At 32.6% G+C, this 17,366-nt stretch overlaps 1 protein-coding gene across 6 annotated transcripts in view; it reads left to right on the top strand.

Moving 5' to 3' along the window:
- The window catches only part of Tmem131 (Transmembrane protein 131), a 40,868-nt gene that overhangs the window by 15,574 nt on the left and 7,928 nt on the right, over positions 1-17,366 (top strand). For all 6 annotated transcript variants that reach the window (XM_080160584.1, XM_080160583.1, XM_080160587.1 and 3 more), the window contains exons 7-16: positions 73-150; positions 1,314-1,402; positions 1,918-2,005; positions 2,302-2,460; positions 3,121-3,336; positions 4,102-4,248; positions 4,491-4,649; positions 5,112-5,216; positions 6,831-7,075; positions 11,969-12,035. In XM_080160584.1, the coding sequence (XP_080016710.1) occupies positions 73-150; positions 1,314-1,402; positions 1,918-2,005; positions 2,302-2,460; positions 3,121-3,336; positions 4,102-4,248; positions 4,491-4,649; positions 5,112-5,216; positions 6,831-7,075; positions 11,969-12,035 (1,353 nt within the window). The remainder of the gene's footprint in view (positions 1-72; positions 151-1,313; positions 1,403-1,917; positions 2,006-2,301; positions 2,461-3,120; positions 3,337-4,101; positions 4,249-4,490; positions 4,650-5,111; positions 5,217-6,830; positions 7,076-11,968; positions 12,036-17,366) is intronic.

Raw genomic sequence — 17,366 nt, 5'->3', positions numbered from 1 at the left:
TAAAGCTTTTATTTTGGATCATTTCTTAATTTGTTGCTTATGGATTTGTTCATCCTTGATTTTGTTTTGTAGGTGTTAGAGATGCACAGTAGTGGGGGAGATTTACATCTGGAATTACCTCCACAGGATAGTGGACAGCCAGATACCCAGGTACATTATTATTTATCCTTTCAAAGGGATAGTTGCATAGAGTCCATTTAACAAGTTTGTTTGCAAGCATAAGTTAAAAGAATATCATCTAACAGTAGCATATATAATTTTGTATTACTTACACTAAATAGCAATCAATTTGGCACCACTAAAATGGTCATCATGCTGTTTTTTTGTGAAAGCAGGACAGCCATTTATGTTGCATAATCTTGATATTTTTAAAACTACCCGGTAGAAAATTTAAATTCTTTCAAATATACATATGTCCTATAGATTTAGTTTAAACTACCTATTAAATAAAATATATGCATTTTTATCAATTCAAAGTTAAATGCACTTCGTGCAACTACCCCTTTGCTATCTATCCTCTCTTAGCTGCTATGCATATTTAAATTGTCATCTTTAGGTTATCTGTTACCAAGTTTCAGCACAAACAGCTTGATAGTTAAAGTTATAATTGATAACATTGGTATAGCTTCGTATGTGATAACTTCGCACTTAATGGATTGTCCTCATTTTTATCTTCAATTACTTTTTGTTAACTTTTTCCCACCTTGGTTTTTACTGAAACAAACTAGAATGTCATGTTCTAAGTCTAGTTTTGTTTTTATATCATTATTGATTTGTGTTTATCTTGGTTATACATAATTAATTGTCGTTTAGTAAAACTTTTTTATCATAACTTTTAGAATTGGCACAAGAAGCGCCATTTTGTCGTGTAATTCCGCAAAGTTGGATTCAAGCAACCAGTCAAAATGTTCTTAATTTTGATCAACCACATATTATAATAAAAACGCATAATCAAGAACAGTCTGATCTAATAAGCTCATTTGACTGGAAGCTTGTAGCTAGAAGCTGCTATCCAGCCAATTAATTCCATATGAAATTGCCGAAAATTAAATTAAATATTTTGTCAGAGTAAAGTTTGAAGTAAAACTTGTTTTTTGGTGTAACTGAAAGGGAAGTGGGTAACAAGAGGGGGAGAAAAGGGAAGGAGTTGAGAGAAAATTTTCACTTAGAATCATTACCTTTTCCCTGCTTGTAGCAAACTTTACGAAAAATACGCGAAAAAATTATCTTTTTAGTGTATTCAAATAACAATATTTTAGATTTTAAAGAACAATGAACTATAATACAGTAATAATAACTACAAATAAATTAAGGCTTGGGAGATACCACCTTATCATACAAAAGACGTGATGAGGGCAAATTTTCGGGGAAGGGTGGAGAGCAATAACACCGCTTATATCAGGTAATTTTTTTAAAAAATAGTAGTCCTATATTTTTTTCTAATTTTAAGAAGACGACGACTTTTGAAATGGTTTTCAATTTTAGCTGAGTTCCTTAGTGTTTCGAGTTAGGCGTATTTCTATCTTTTTTTATATATATACTGGAAGCTTCTCCCCTAGCACGTTTTAGGGTACTGGGAAGAGTAGAAAAATATTTTTAACTAGGTATCCAAAGACTAAAACGAAAAAAATAAAATGCGACGATAACAAAAAAAAAACCTAGGTAATACATCTTATAATTGTATGTATTATTTGCTTTATCTCTAGCCTCTTGGAGAGGTCAGGAATATAGTTCCAAACCACCCACTAGACATTTTGTAAGCTTCACTGAAAATTACAACTCTATCACAGTTTACAATCTAAGAAACTTTCGAGATCTTTAGCTTAAGACAAAAATCCGTTCTTCTTTATATTATAGGAGAATAAATGCTCCATAGCTTGGAATGAAAAAAAAAACATAACTATTTATTTTATTTAGAATAAAGACAAACAGTACAGATGGAGAATATCTTTATGTTCCTTTAGAGATAGAAGTATCATCTGTACCTGGTCTTTATTCTACTCAGGTAACAAATTTTATTCTACCTGACAAAAATTATATTCTTTTGAGTATTATTATCTGGAAAATAGCTAACATTTTTTGGGGGGATAGGGGGGGGGGGGGGGGTCATTAGTTATTGGAGGTGTTTCCCTTTCCAAAAGAAAAATAGAAAAACCATGGTATTATCATTAGTTATATACTTTGAATGGGTCTAACCGTTAGTAGAATGTTATGCTTCACCCTTCTGTTCGACCAACATAAAAAAAATCATTTTAATATTATATAGATGCAGAAAAAATGTAATTAAATTATGTTGTTCAGGAGGTGATAAATTTTGGTCGGTTACCCTCTGAGGGCGGAGAGGTGAGTATGCCCATCTCTCTGCTCAACTCTGGAAGTAGACCCGTGACTGTGACCAGTATTGTATCAAATCCACTCACAGATGCCATGTCCATAGACTTCACCTCCACAACGGTTAAGGTTAGTAAGTACCTAATAGTCATATTTCTCGCATCGTATTATAAATAACTTTCCGCGGATATAAAATGTACAATTATAAGTTTAAAACCAGGATTTTTAGCCCCGAGATGCCGAAGGCACGGGCTAAAAAACTGGTTTTAATCTTATGATTGTACCTACTTTTTTATATTCGTTGAAAACTGGATATAATTTTTTCGTATGGATGAGAACCGGTTCTAATCCACAAAATATTGATCGATTTCGAATGAATACGAGAAAAAACCTTCACTGTTTTTAATGATTATCTTTTAAGTAAGGTTTGTCTGAATGTCCGTCTGTCCTGTACAAAATTGCAGTTTTATTGCTAATGATTTTCAATTATGAAGGTCAATTATAACTTGATTTCACTAGATATGTTATAAAACTTTAAAGTTTTGTCATATATTCCATCTTTCTTCTCCTTCCTCTCTTTTTTTTTATAGCCACTGAACATTTCTTCTCTCTCCCCGCATCTCCTTTTGTCAATCCATAGTTTTTTTAATGTTCGCTAATTCAGACTGTTGTCTACCTATTTTGTTGTAGTATGACGAAAGTCACAATTCAGTTTAAAATGTTAAATATCAACTTTCTTATTCCAAATGTCAAACTTTTTCTTTTTTTCTTTCAATTTTCTTATTGTAGGTAACCCCGTCCACAACAAAGCCTACAATAGTCGCCATGGCCACCTACAACCCCCACCTAGGCCTGGGTAAGGAGGGCCTACACACGGGCAAGCTAATCATCAAGGCAAAGAACAACCCGACCCGCTTGGTCATTCCCTGGACTGTTGAGGTTCTGGCGGGCAGCCTTACGGTCAATCAGACCGTGTCCAAGTTTCTAGTCAACGATCATACGGAGGTCAGTTTTTGATTTACATCCCCAATGATGAAACGCAAAATTATCCCTTCTGTAGATTACAATTACTAAATGAACCATTCGATCAAAATTCAATAAAAGTCCCTAAGGTTGTTATTCCAACTAATAAGAAACTTTCCTTTAAGACTTTTGGGACTTATGTAAGAAACAGACCAATGTCCCCTCCCTCCCTGGTATTCAACAAGAAAAATTATTTGTAGAATGTTGCTTATGACACTAATAAATCTCATCCTTATCCGTTTTGTTGTATCATCTGCCCTAGAAAATTATTATTATAACTAGGGTTGGGCCGGATACTTTTTTGGCCGGATACCGGATATCCGGCTGATTTCAAATGCCGGATATCCGGTATCCGGCCGGATATCCGGTTAACGCCAAATATCCGGTTATCCGGCCAAATTACCATATTAAAGTAGCAAAAAAAAATTTTTCAGAAATCTTATATAAATTTACATAAAGATAAACATAAAGATAAAAAATGTTCTTCTAGCTTCAATAATAAGAAAGTTATAGCCATTAAAAATTTTAAAAAGCAGAGATTTTTGGTGTAAAGTATAAAAAATTATATAGCCGGATATCCGGCCGGATAGTTTCAATATCCGGTATCCGGCCGGATAGTTTCAATATCCGGTATCCGGCCGGATATTGAAAATGGCCGGATATCCGGCCACACCGGATATCCGGCCCAACCCTAATTATAACTTCGTTATTGGTTGTATGTTATACCTCAATCTAATAACTGTTCAGGCTGACGACCCTTCCCAGGCGCCCTATTTGAGCAGCAGTAGGTCCTTGAGTGTGACCAACCGCTTCTCCGTACCATTGGCTGTGCACAGTGCCCTGCTAGCCCCTGAGGCCAACAGGGTCTTCACACTCACAAAGTTCAAACCAAGGGTAAGAGTTTTTCAGTCCTATTGGTTTATTGTAAGAAAGGGCTATTTCATTTAATTTTTTTGATTCCTAGTGCGATTATGCACAATAAATTTATAAATTAGGGTTCTTTTCAAATAGAACACTTTTTATATTTGTTACCGCTCGTTTGTCCGATTTTTACATTTGTTTTGCTCACTTTTATGGACAGTATCATCCTTGTATATCTTTATCAACAAATCTTAATTGCTTTTCTTTTCTTATAGGTGATAAAACCAGGGGACACCGTAAACTTAGCACGTGTGGGACTCAAACCTGAGTACAAAACCGGACCTGGCACCAACCTGGACACAACAGTGACGCTTCATACAAACCTGACCAGTGTGACGGTCCCGTTAATCCTGTTCAATGGCAACCTTCAGCCGGTAAGTTGAAATAATTAAGTTCGTATCCTATATGTAAATATGTAAGTTTTTTGTCTGATTATTTGTTAGAATAATGAAGGGATCTTAAGGGATAATGCAATGGACGATCAATTATATACATCCCCAATGAAGATAAACAAAAATACCCCTTCTATAAATAAATTGAATGAAATGTTTGGACATAGCTAGTTAAAAAGGGCAGCCAATGAAAATTAAAGGGAGGGGGGCGTAATGACATCTAAAGAGTGAGCAAAATGGTCTAAATATTGAGCTAGATTCTTAAAACTTGGTACATAAGCCTAGTCCTATATGTACTAAATCTAAATGAAAAATATTGAGAGAAAAAAAATTATCTTTAGGTTAGTTACTAAAAATCCTGCGGAAATGGGGTTTTTAGGCCTTTTTTGGTGTATTTTGATGTAGAAACTTACCTTTAAATGTTTAATTTTATGTTTGTTTTAGTTCCTGCCAAGCTCGCCAGGGGAGAGTACACTTGACTTTGGAACAGTTGGTATGAACGAAAAGAAGGAAATGTACTTCGCTCTCATCAACAAGGGACCTGTCAAGGTGAAAATTAATGCTCATGTTATTTATATGTTTGTGCGCAGTGACGTGCACAGGAGTTTTGTTTGACACCCCCTTAAACACACTGGGCTGTAAAACAGTTAGCAAGAGAGGTTTTATTTTCTAACTCAATTGTCCTTTGATTGTAAATTAAATAGACACGCGAACGACGCCAAGGAGTGTGATTTTTTCTTGACACTCCCGTTGGCTGTTTTATAAGGTTGGGTCAGGAGGGGTGTAGTCTCTTGTCAAAGGTGGTGTATACCCTGTTTGTGCATAGAAATTTACAACTATTTTATACAGTTTAACAAAATCAAAGCATTTGACAATAATTATCAAAGGGGGGGAAATTAAATTCAGTATAAAATTTTGCCCTGGCCGTTTGGGCATGTTTTTATAGCTATCAACCTAAATCTTTTTGTAGACTCTCTTATATGATTGGATTTACATGTAAAACTTTAAAAATTGAATTTTGGGACTTTCCTTCTAGGGGCTAGGGGAGCAAAAGACCCCTCCAAACACTAAAATTTTAAGTTATGAGCTCATTTAAGATATCGAGCTGATTTTTTAAATTTAACCTTTTATTACATAGATGAGTTGATTAGCCACCCCATATTTTATTTTTGCACTTTACTTCTAGGGGCTTTTAGGGTAAAACAACCCCCACTAATACAAAATTTATAAGTTTTGAGCTTACAAACCCCTAGAAGTAAAGTACAAAAATGAAATTTGGGATGGCTAATCAACTCTTTTATGTAATACAAGCTTTCATTTTAAAAATCAGCTCGATATCTTAAAAAATAAGCTCTTAACTAAAAATTTTAGTGTTTGGGGGGGTCTTTTGCTCCACTAGCCCCTAGAAGGAAAGTCCCAAAATTCAATTTTTAAAGTTTTACAGGTAGATCCAATCATTTAAGAGAGTCTACAAAAAGAATTAGATTGATAACTATAAAAACAAGCCCAAACGGCCAGGGCAAAATTTGATACTTATATTTCATTTCCTATAACTGTACAAACTCCCCCCCCCCCCTTATCCTAAGTCTAGGTAACCTCCCAAAATATTAGAATCTATTACCAGAAAAGATTTTTATAATCTATAATACAAAGTAGAACGATGTCTGTCCGTCCGTCTGTCTGTCCGTCCGTCCCTTAAGATCTCGGTAACCACTGAACCGATTGGATTCTACTCTTCAGGGTATATTTCTATTGGTCCTGTGGTGGTTTTAAGCTATTTTCTTGTGGGGTGGGACACCCCCAACCCCCCCAAAAACAAAAAATCCCCCCCCCCATTTTTTTTTTTTTTTTTTTTTTTTTTGTACAAGAATTCTTTTGTAGAAATATTCTTTTGTGGAAGAATTCTTTTGTAGAAATATTCTTTTTTGGAAGAATTCTTTTGTAGATTTCTTTTGTAGAAATTGTAGAAGATTTCTTTAGTTCTTCTTATTTTTATTTTTTTATTTTTTTTTGTTGTCATCTCTTGGGGCAAAGCCCCTAGAGGCTAGGGGCGAAGCCGCTAGTGAGAAATATAGTACTTCTTTAATGGGTAACGTAATGATTAGTACATAATACATATCCTAACTATAGATTAGCTGCGCAAATAACAAGTTTCTATTTTAGGTTGTGCTACGTGGATGGGGCGGGAACATAACCGGGAGCCTGATAGAACTAATGGGCGTGGCTCCGGGGGAGGAACAGGACATCATCACCAGAACAAATTTCTCCACACTAGCGCGCCGGTTATACGTGCCCCCGCACCACTATGTGGTCTACAGGATAGGGCTGGTCACGGGCAAGACGGAGGGAGAGATGTGGGCGAGTGTATTCGTGTCCACGGAGTTCCAAGATCTTATTGTTCCGTTCAGGTAAAAAAAAACGGATTGACACTTAGTGATTGTATTTCTTTTATAGTTGAACATTTTAGAACATAACAGTAAGCTAAAAGTTCATAGCATTCTAGAAAAGGCTATTTATTTTGACTTTGTAACATCATTTACTAATAGTTTAATATGCCAAGGGGGGGGGGGAAGTTCTGACACATTTGCGTAAACCTGGTGTATAGGCTTTATCTTTGGACTGAGAAGATAGGTTATTAGGGATAAAATCATTCTTATATGATGAATTTCCCCCAGATTTAAGATTTTTTGGATAGGCCTCCAGGTTCCGGAGCTCCAGGCCTCCAGGTGGTCTCTGTACAGGTAAAAATTAAAAATAAGATTTTTTTTTTGAAGAGTTAGAGGTTAACTTATAAAACAAAATATGCTTCTTTTTGATTGTTATTCACATATTTGAAGAAAAAACATACATATTTTGTCTCATAAGCTGACATCTAACTCTTTAAAAAAAAAATTTTTTTTTCATTTTTACCTGTACAGAGACCACCTGGAGGCCTGGAGCTCCGGAACCTGGAGGCCTATCCAAAAAATCTTAAATCTGGGGGAAATTCATCATATAAGAAAGATTTTATCCCTAATAACCTGTCCTCTCAGTCCAAAGACAAAGCCTATACACCAGGTTTACGCAAATGTGTCAGAACTTCCCCCCCCCCCTTTATGCATTTTTTGTCATTGATTTATGAGTTAAGGGGGGGGGGGGGGGGAAGTTTGTACACTTATAGGAAATGAAATTCAGTACCAAAGTTTGGGAGGGTCGTATGGGCTTGTTTTTAAAGTTATCAACCTAATTCTTTTTGTAGGCTCTCTTATTTGACTTGATATACACGGAAAACTTTGAAAATTGAATTTCGGTACTTTCCTTCTAGGGGCTTGTGGAGCAAAAGACCCCACAAAACACTAAAAATATGAGTTCTGACCTTATTTTTAAAGATATCGACCTGATTTTTTCTTTATAATACTTTTTTAACATACCCGAATCAACGAACCATTACAGATTTCATTTTGGGACTTTCCTTCTAGGGGCTTGTGGAGCAAGAGACCCCCAAAACACAAAAATATGAGTACTGGGCTTATTTTTGAAGATATCGACCTGATTTTTTTTATAATACTTTTTTAACTTAACCGAAGTAATGAACCATTACAGATTTCATTTTGGGACTTTCCTCTTAGGGGCTTTTGGAGCAAGAGACCCCCAAAACACAAAAATATGAGTACTGGGCTTATTTTTGAAGATATCAACCTGCTTTTTTTTATATAAAAATAATATTTAAACATAACCGAATCTACGATCCATTACAGATTTCTTTTTGGGACTTTCCTTCTAGGGGCTTGTGGAGCAAGAGACCCCCAAAAATCAGAAAAATATGAGTTGTGGGCTTCTTTTTTAAGATATCAACCTTATTTTTTTATATAATAAAAAAATACTATTTTAACATAACCGAATCTACGAACCATTACAGATTTCATTTTGGGACTTTCCTTCTACGGGCTTGTGGAGCAAAAGACCCCAAAAACACTAAAAATATGAGTTCGGAGCTTATTTTTAAAGATATCAACCTGATTTTTTATATAAAAATACTATTTTAACATAACCTAATCTACGAACCATTACAGATTTAATTTTGGGACTTTCCTTCTAGGGGCTTGTGGAGCAAAAGACCCCAAAAACACTAAAAATATGAGTTCTGACCTAATTTTTAAATATATCAACCTGATTTTTTTAAGAACACTTTTTTTAACATAACCGAACTAAGAAACCATTACAGATTTCATTTTGGGACTTTCCTTCTAGAAGCTAGTGGGACAAAAGACCCCCAAAAAATATTTTTAGAGATATTGAGCTGATTTTTATCATGAAAACTTTTTTCACATGTTTGAACTAGGTAGCCACTAATAATTTCATTTTGGCACTTTCCTTTTAGGGGAAAGTAGGGTAAAACACCTCCAAAACAAAATAAATTGAGTTCTCAGGTTATCCTAAAAAATAAGCTCAGAACTCATATTTTTAGTGTTTTGGGGGTCTTTTGCTCCACAAGCCCCTAGAAGGAAAGTCCCAAAATGAAATCCTTAATGGTTTCTTAGTTCGGTTATGTTAAAAAAGTATTATTTTAAAAAGATCAGGTTGATATCTTTAAAATTAAGCTCAGAACTCATATTTTTAGTGGTTTTGGAATCTTTGCTCCACTAGCCCCTAGAAGGAAAGTCCCAAAATGAAATCTGTAATGTTTTCTTAATTTGGTTATGTTAAAACAGTATTACTTTTTAAAAATCAGGTTGATATCTTAAAAAATAAGCTCAGAACTCATATTTTTAGTGTTTTTGGGGTCTTTTGCTCCACAAACCCGTAGAAGGAAAGTCCCAAAATGAAATCTGTAATGATTCGTAGATTCGGTTATGTTAAAATAGTATTTTTATATAAAAAATCAGGTTGATATCTTAAAAAAGAAGCCCACAACTCATATTTTTATGATTTTTGGGGGTCTCTTGCTCCACAAGCCCCTAGAAGGAAAGTCTAAAAATGAAATCTGTAATGGTTCGTAGATTCGGTTATGTTTAAATATTATTTTTTTTTATAAAAAAAAGCAGGTTGATATCTTCAAAAATAAGCCCAGTACTCATATTTTTGTGTTTTTGGGGTCTCTTGCTCCACAAGGCCCCTAGAAGGAAAGTCCCAAAATGAAATCTGTAATGGTTCGTTAATTCGGTTATGTTAAAAAAGTATTATAAAAAAATCAGGTCGATACCTTAAAAAATAAGCCCAGTACTTATATTTTTGTGTTTTGGGGGTCTCTTGCTCCACAAGCCCCTAGAAGGAAAGTCCCAAAATGAAATCTGTAATGGTTCGTTGATTCGGGTATGTTAAAAAAGTATTATAAAGAAAAAATCAGGTTGATATCTTTAAAAATAAGGTCAGAACTCATATTTTTAGTGTTTTGGGGGTCTTTTGCTCCACAAGCCCCTAGAAGGAAAGTACCGAAATTCAATTTTCAAAGTTTTCCGTGTATATCAAGTCATATAAGAGAGCCTACAAAAAGAATTAGGTTGATAACTTTAAAAACAAGCCCATACGACCCTCCCAAACTTTGGTACTGAATTTCATTTCCTATAAGTGTACAAACTTCCCCCCCCCCTTATGGATGCTTATTTTGATAGGTACCTACTAATTGAAATTCAATAAAATGTGAAAATTAAACCTTTGATTAAAGATTTTTATGAAGGTTATGGGATCTCATCACGTGACCTTTTTTCATTTTCTACGGAAGACAACCACAATTTTAGTTAAGTTGTGTGTGTGTGTGTGTGACTGCAAAGAAAGAGAAGCAATTTTAGTCAAATTCTTGTCATTTTACTGGGTGATGAGGGAAAGACTGCATTTTATTCAGGCCTTTAGGGATGAATAAATGAGTCATAAAAAGTCTTTAATTTTCAGATAAGTATTGAGTTAAAGCTTAGCTAAAACAGCACAATAAAATATATTTGATAAGTAGCAAGGGTGTGTGAACAGACGTAAAACATCAAAGCTGCATATAATAACTTCTTTACAAAGACTATGCAATAAAAGCCTTATTGTTCTTTTCATAAAACGCATCTATATCAGAAAAGCATAAAGATGGTGTAATAAAAGAGTTGATTGTCTGTAATTTACAACTTAAAATAGATTCGTCAATTAAAAAAATTATTATATTTAATGATCTTTACCTATCACTTTTCCCCTGATTTTCTTAAAACTGTCAATTTACATTTTCTCAATTTTGCTTGGGAAAAATATACTCTTTCTCTTTCTTCTCAGTATATTTAAATTTTATTCTAAGAATAATATCATATGTAAATAGGATAAAAGAATGTAAAAATAAGGAGGGGGAGGATATTTGTTAAGATATCGTAGACCAAGGTATGAAATATTACAGAAGGCTAAAACTTTATATACAACTAATTGCTACGCCCCTACACTCTAGGGAATCTGTATTCTAAGAGGCAGAGGGAGGATAGAAAAAAAGCTTAAAACGTTTCCATGACGAACAAGAGCAAGTGATTCTAAGCACCATCCAGCATTGATCCGTAGTATTTTTTTTAGTGAATATACTAGGTTTATGTTTAATATTTGGTTTATCGACTAAAAAGTTATGCTTCACCATGGTTTTATATGAAAAGAATTTGAAATGTAAACCATTTTTTGACGCAATATCATCAAATGCTTTGTTGAGTTCAAATGACAAAGTAAAAAAAATAAAAGCATCAAATGCTGTAAATTGTAAAAGTTAATTAAACTGTTTAAAATATTACAAGCTACCAACCCTTCTTCTAAATATGCATTTTAATCAAAATAATATACTTTTGCGGCAAAGCTTTTAAACAACAGTTTGAACTCAACAAAACATTTGATAATATTGCAATATGCTTTACATTTCAAAGTTTTTTTTCGATATAATACTATGGTGAAACCTAGTCCTCTTTAAACTAAAGACAGATTTAATAGGTAGGTATTTAATGTTTTTTTTGTGATCTTTACACTAATAAGCCCTTCCTTTATTTTGTAACAATTTCTATGAGGTAGATAAAAGAGTAAAAATTAGTTAAACGTTGTATGTGCATAACTCAAAAGTATTTCTTTAAGAAATGAATAATGAAAATTTAGATAATTTTTATTAAGAATTACGTAGAAGAATTTTCTAAACAACTTTTAATGGTACTTTTCCAACAAAAAATAAGATTTGAGTAGAGAAAAGTACCTAAAAAAGTGACTATTGAATTCAAATGATGAAAAGGGAAATTTTAATGCTCCATTAACATTTTTAAGAATTCGATTTTCGCTTATGTGGTTTTTATCCTCATTAAAGATAATTAGAAACAATTTAATTTCAGGTTTCTGGTGGCAAAAGGATCTTTAACATCTATTCCAGAAGAGATAAATCTCGGCACAAACTTTCCAGTAAGTTTTATTATTAATCTTACCAGAGCGTGGATACTCTACAATTCACAGGGATTATAAGGGATAAGACAATGGATGATAGATTGATGTAAATCACCAACTTCATTTTCGTATCCACAGAGAATTCTAATCGAAACCTTTCAATAAAATATGAATTTTTTTATTTTAAAATATTATATATAATCAATACAAGTGTTAATATATTTTAATTATTTAAATTCTAATTGATATTAAATAGGTAATATTGACCAGTAAAACTGGGCGCAATTTTTATTTGTTGACCTTACTAATTACGAATAATAACTTAAAAATCAATTGAATAAACAAATGTTTAATTAACAAGAACAATTATGTCAAAAAGTAGAGTAGCAACAACTATCAAGCAAAATAAGCGAAGGCAGTAAACCCTTGTATAAAAGTAACAATGTTTTTGTGTCTGTCCGAAGCCGATATGTTTATCTTTTACAGTAAAGCTTCCGAAAGGTCCAGAGAACCATTTTTGGGAAGAGGGTACCTCCACCCTGAAAAGAGAAATCTCCACCGGAAAAAGGAACCTCCTTCCCGCCTATCCCCCTTTTTAAAAAAAATATTTCTACAGGAATATATGTTTCTTAAACGATCTTTTAGAAACATTACGAACTTACTTTTCTTTTAGAGTAGCTGCAATATAAAAAGGGCAATAGTTGTGAATTTGTTTAAATTAGGTTAATTATATTCAATATTGAATATAACTGTGTGTTTAATATTCAATGGAATTACAAACCTTCTACCTATTTATTTTAGTAGAAAAAAATATGTATTAAAACCTTAATTTTTATAATACAGGCATTTGTCAAATCAACTGATAAGACAATGTACGATAAATTGTTTAAATCTCCTAATCATGATCAACAAACTTACATCTACAACTTATGTACCTATATAAAAATTATTGGTGGAAAAGTTGGAACACTGTTGGTTTGTACAGCTCGATCAAGATTTAATTTTTTTAAAGCATAAGGAGCTATATAAACTTAGGGTAAGATTAATTTACCAGAGATCAAAACAGATAAGACAATGGCCAATAAATTGATATACATCACAAATGATAATACACATAATTATCCCTTCGGTAGATTACAATTTTTGGTTGATACGTTTGAACTCTCAACTTAATAAATTCACCAATAAAAATACGATAAAAGTCCCCAAAGTTTTTGATTCAACAAATAAGAAAACGTTATTTTAAAACTTTGGGGACAAGCTTAATAAACACCCCAATGACCCCCCCCCCCTTACTGTTAATTTACAGTCCAATGTACCCTCTCGCCCTCAATTATACAATATAGAATTGATCCTGCCCTATTTGTATTACCAAATGACATAATTATTAATTAACACTCCATAGTTGTATTTGGTGTACCTTCATTACTGCCTTCATTACTTTCAAAATATTTGCGTTTATTAGAAGCGCCATATTCTATCAAATAATTTAACAAACCCAAAAACATTTCAAAAATGTTTATGAGAACATTGATATTAAATAAGCATGCAAGTATTGTTATTGTTTTTAACATATTTAATATTTTTGTAATATAATGTTTTTTTATCATTGAAATTTTGTGGCAATTGTGGCACACCATCAGGTTATACTTGGCCAAATTATTGTTTATTTTTAACTATTGAATAGAGTTGTGCAAAAATAGCATTTGTTTATCAAATATTAATATCTATTTATCAAATATGGTATATTATGATAAATTGAACCAATAAAATGTTCTGTTTACAGGATTATATTTTATATCAAAACCGGCTAGAAAAAAAAAATTATTTTTCATTGAAAGTGTTAAATTTGGATTACACTGACCTTTTTTTATTTAGTTACGCTTCTAATATTTTAGATGTAAGGGGTGCAAAATTACAAATATTAATGTTCATTGTGAACTTGAAACCTGCGGTATTGAGTTGATCAAACACCAATGCTATTCTTACAAATCACCTCAAATTTCATATTACAACCAAAGGAAATAAAAAGATATCTATATGGAACATAAAATTACTTATGGAACATAAAATTAAAATGTTAGGATAAATTTATAAGTATCTGGGTAAGTGTTTGTTTGTCCAGTAAAATGTTGAAATCAACTAGGCTAACAGATTAAGAAAGCTTTATATGGGTCCTGGGCAGATATTAGCCTAGATTCGGAGGTAGATCAATCAACTTATTATCAAACTTAAAATTAGTATACTAAACGGATAATAATATATGAAATATTAAAACATGAATTTTTATTCTAAAGCATTGAGATCTAATATTAATGTTCTTGGATATTGTAAAATAGTCGATAAACAAGGAAGAATCGTCCTTTAATTTTGATTTATACTGTAGTCGTGCAAGAACTGACTCTTATTCTCTGGTTGTAGAGTAGCTGTGATAAAAAAAATCTATTTAATTTGGTGTATATTAACACTATTGTGAGTGTTAAGGATTCTGAAAAAATTAAGGGAAGTTTTATTTACATTTAGAGAATATTTGTAAAATTAATCTACTTACATTCTCTCCTTCAAAAAATATTCGTAACAAAAGGCAGAATAATATTCGATAGAGAAGATTTTCTGTCCATTGTGGTATCCCTGTCGTCCTGTGGTTATGACCTGACTGGTATTGGCTTATCGATCCAACATTCTGTGGGGCATGCACGGATAAATGGATAGGTAAATGATGTGCAGAATGCAGACTTTTAAAATTCATATTGCGCGGCTTGTATTAATAGTAGAAAAATGTCACACATACCGTTATGAACCATGCTTTTTATAAATATAAAAACGGTTCTTGTGCTACGTATAGTTAGGGAGCTACGTTGTAAAATGTCCCAACTGACTTAAAACTTGACTTACGAGTAAATTTTGGGACATTTTACCACCTATCCTGTATTATTTGTAACACAAACCATTCTTTTATTTCCAAAAAATAAAGTTCATAGCGTTTCTAACGGTATGCGTAACACTTTTCTACTACAATGACAAGCCGCGCAATTTGAATTTTTTAAATGTCCGCATTTTTTGCACACCCTATGCTTGTCACTTATGTTAAAGATGTCAACGTTCGAGTCTCCGCAAAAGCCACGTTATAGCTGAAGACGTTAAAAATTTTATGTGATATGCGTTTTAATAATAGTAATAGTAAAGTGATTTTTCTAGACACTAAAACACGTTCAACTTATTACAAAACAATCCCCCCAAATACAAAATTTATAAGTTTTGAGCTTACAAGCCCATAGAGGTAAAGTTCAAAAATGAAATATTTGATGTGTAATCAGCTCGATATCTTAAAAAAATAAGCTCTTAACTTAAAAATTTTAGTGTTTGGGGGGGTCTTTTGCCCCACAAGCCCCTAGAAAGAAAGTCACAAAATTCAATTTTCAAAGTTTTACAGGTAGATCCAATCATATAAGAGAGTTTACAAAGAAGAATTAGATTGATAACTATAAAAACAAGCCCAAACGGCCAGGGCAAAATTTGGTACTGAATTTCCATTTCTTATAACTGTACAAACTCCCCCCCCCCCCCCCCTTGGTCTACTTCGAGATTTATGGCATTGATTTGTTTTACATTTGTTAAATTTCAGAAATATTTATCTCGCATTCATTGAAGGGAAAGTATGAAAAAAGCCCAGGACCTATGAGCTTTAACGTACAAAAAAAACTTCCTAACTTTATATAAAACACCTTGTAAAACTTATTGTATTTTATATTAGTTTTCTCTTAAAAATGAGAAATTTTGAAGTGAACTCAAAAACTTATTTCTCGGTCAATTTATTTGTCTGGGAATAACTTTTGCGTATACATGTAAATTATATTTTTAGATGGGGAAGTTAAATTAGGTTTTTTATTCTTAACATGAGAGAGAGGGGACAATGAGCTGTTTATTACACTAGTCCTAATGCCGTTTTCTTATTTGTTGTCTTAACAACTTGAGTGAATTTTGATTGGTTGATTGTTCTAATGTTTTAACTACTAATTGTAATCCGCAGAAGGGGTAATTTTGTGGGAATTGGGAATGTACATCAATTTAGCGGCCATTGTATTATCCCTTTAGATCCCTGAAACTTAACGCAAATGTTTTTCAAGTCTTTGAAACTTTATTTTGAGATAGATGTACTGCGTCCGTCATATTAGGAAAAATAGCTGCCATATGCTGCTGACAGGTGGACGAAGCTGTGCACAGATAAAATAAATATATTTACTCAGCCGTTAATCAAGATTACAAGCATTTTTTTTAGTGAGTTATTTAAAAAAGATAATGAGTTCTTACCATATTACTCTAAAACTTTCATCAGTCATTTCTATCTATTTTATGATTAGCCAATTTAATCAATTGGAAAAATGATTATAAAATATATAATTTATTTTGTAAATAATCTAGTATTTGTCAATTTTCAGATTTTGATGATAGGTTTTGTGTAATTATATATATAATTTTTGTTTTCAATCCAAGAGCGTTGGGAGGTTTCTTAAGTTTTCAAAATTACCCATGAAATGAAATGACACTTAAAATTGAGAAAAGATAGTCTACCTATGTTTGTTTAGACAAAGATGGTATGTAGGAAATATCCCCTCTCCCCCATCTAACAAACTCTAATTTTATCCGACTTTTACACAATACATTAGTTTTTGCAGTTATACAACTTATCTAATATGACATAGGTTAACTTATGTAAGACTAAGTTAAAATAAATCAGATACACACTAGCAGATAGTGCATAATGTTATAAAGAGTTTTTACTTAAAGTCTTAAAAATATAGTAAAAAAATGATATCTAAGATCTCATAAGAATTTCATTATTGTGACCAAATGAGAACTATTGTCAGGCGTTTTATGGTTTGGATTAGGTATAATAAAGGCTCAGAGGACACTTGTTAAGTTGTTAGTAAAGAAGAAAAAAGTTTCGGGGGGGGGGGGGTGCTACTTAACTTAACAATGTTAGTAATAGTTCACCAAAGGATTGTAGATTATTTAATCGTTATTGTCATATTTCAAATAAGGATTTTATTACCAGTAATAGAAGGTTTATATTTTATCATAACGAAAAGCTTAATTTCCAACGAATGATAAAATATTCTTTGTAGAATATATTATTCTTTTTGCAAATGACAGAAATTTCGGTAATATCCCTTTTACTGCAAGTGGACCATAAAGAAACCTCTTACATAAAATATGCTTATGTTATAGGCTACATATGGGTTAAATAACGAAGTTTTACAATTTTGAAATACGGGGGGGGGGGGGGGTACTAATGTCAGATAAGCTATTCAAGGGATCATTACAAAATGTCTAGGAAGATTTTTTTTA

This window comes from Acartia tonsa, chromosome 5 (assembly GCF_053477335.1).
Source record: "Acartia tonsa isolate MP-2025a chromosome 5, ASM5347733v1, whole genome shotgun sequence".
NCBI classification, from domain to species: Eukaryota; Metazoa; Arthropoda; class Copepoda; order Calanoida; family Acartiidae; genus Acartia; species Acartia tonsa.
Note: the sequence above shows the minus strand (reverse complement) of the source record. Positions and strands in the feature narration are given on the sequence as shown.